Genomic DNA, 259 nt, shown 5'->3' with positions numbered 1-259 from the left:
CTGTCTCCTCCTCGCTGTCGCTAGAGAGAAGGGGAGAGAAGGGCTCCCCGGGTGTATGCGCAGCAGCAGCTGCTGCTGCTGCTGCTGCAGCAGCAGCAGCAGCAGCAGCCCTTGTGTCTCCTCTCAGCCACCGCTGCTGCAGCTGCTGCAGCAGAGACAACGCAGACTGCTTCGATACGCTGCCCAGTCGCCCGAGAGAAAGACTAGGAAACATATCCAGAATATCTCCTCTGCTGCTGCTGCTGCTGCTGCTGCTGCT

The 259-nt window shown here is 60.6% G+C and overlaps 1 protein-coding gene across 1 annotated transcript in view; it reads right to left on the bottom strand.

Moving 5' to 3' along the window:
* The window catches only part of EMH_0097930 (uncharacterized protein), a gene marked incomplete at both ends in the record, with an annotated part of 1,401 nt that extends 1,187 nt beyond the window's left edge, over window positions 1-214 (bottom strand). The window contains one exon of the mRNA XM_013502625.1: window positions 3-214. Coding sequence (XP_013358079.1) covers window positions 3-214 — 212 coding nt within the window. The remainder of the gene's footprint in view (window positions 1-2) is intronic.
* Window positions 215-259: the final 45 nt, after the last annotated feature.

This window comes from Eimeria mitis, genomic scaffold (assembly GCF_000499745.2).
Source record: "Eimeria mitis Houghton genomic scaffold, Emh_scaff9753, whole genome shotgun sequence".
Lineage (NCBI taxonomy): Eukaryota > Apicomplexa > Conoidasida > Eucoccidiorida > Eimeriidae > Eimeria > Eimeria mitis.
Note: the sequence above shows the minus strand (reverse complement) of the source record. Positions and strands in the feature narration are given on the sequence as shown.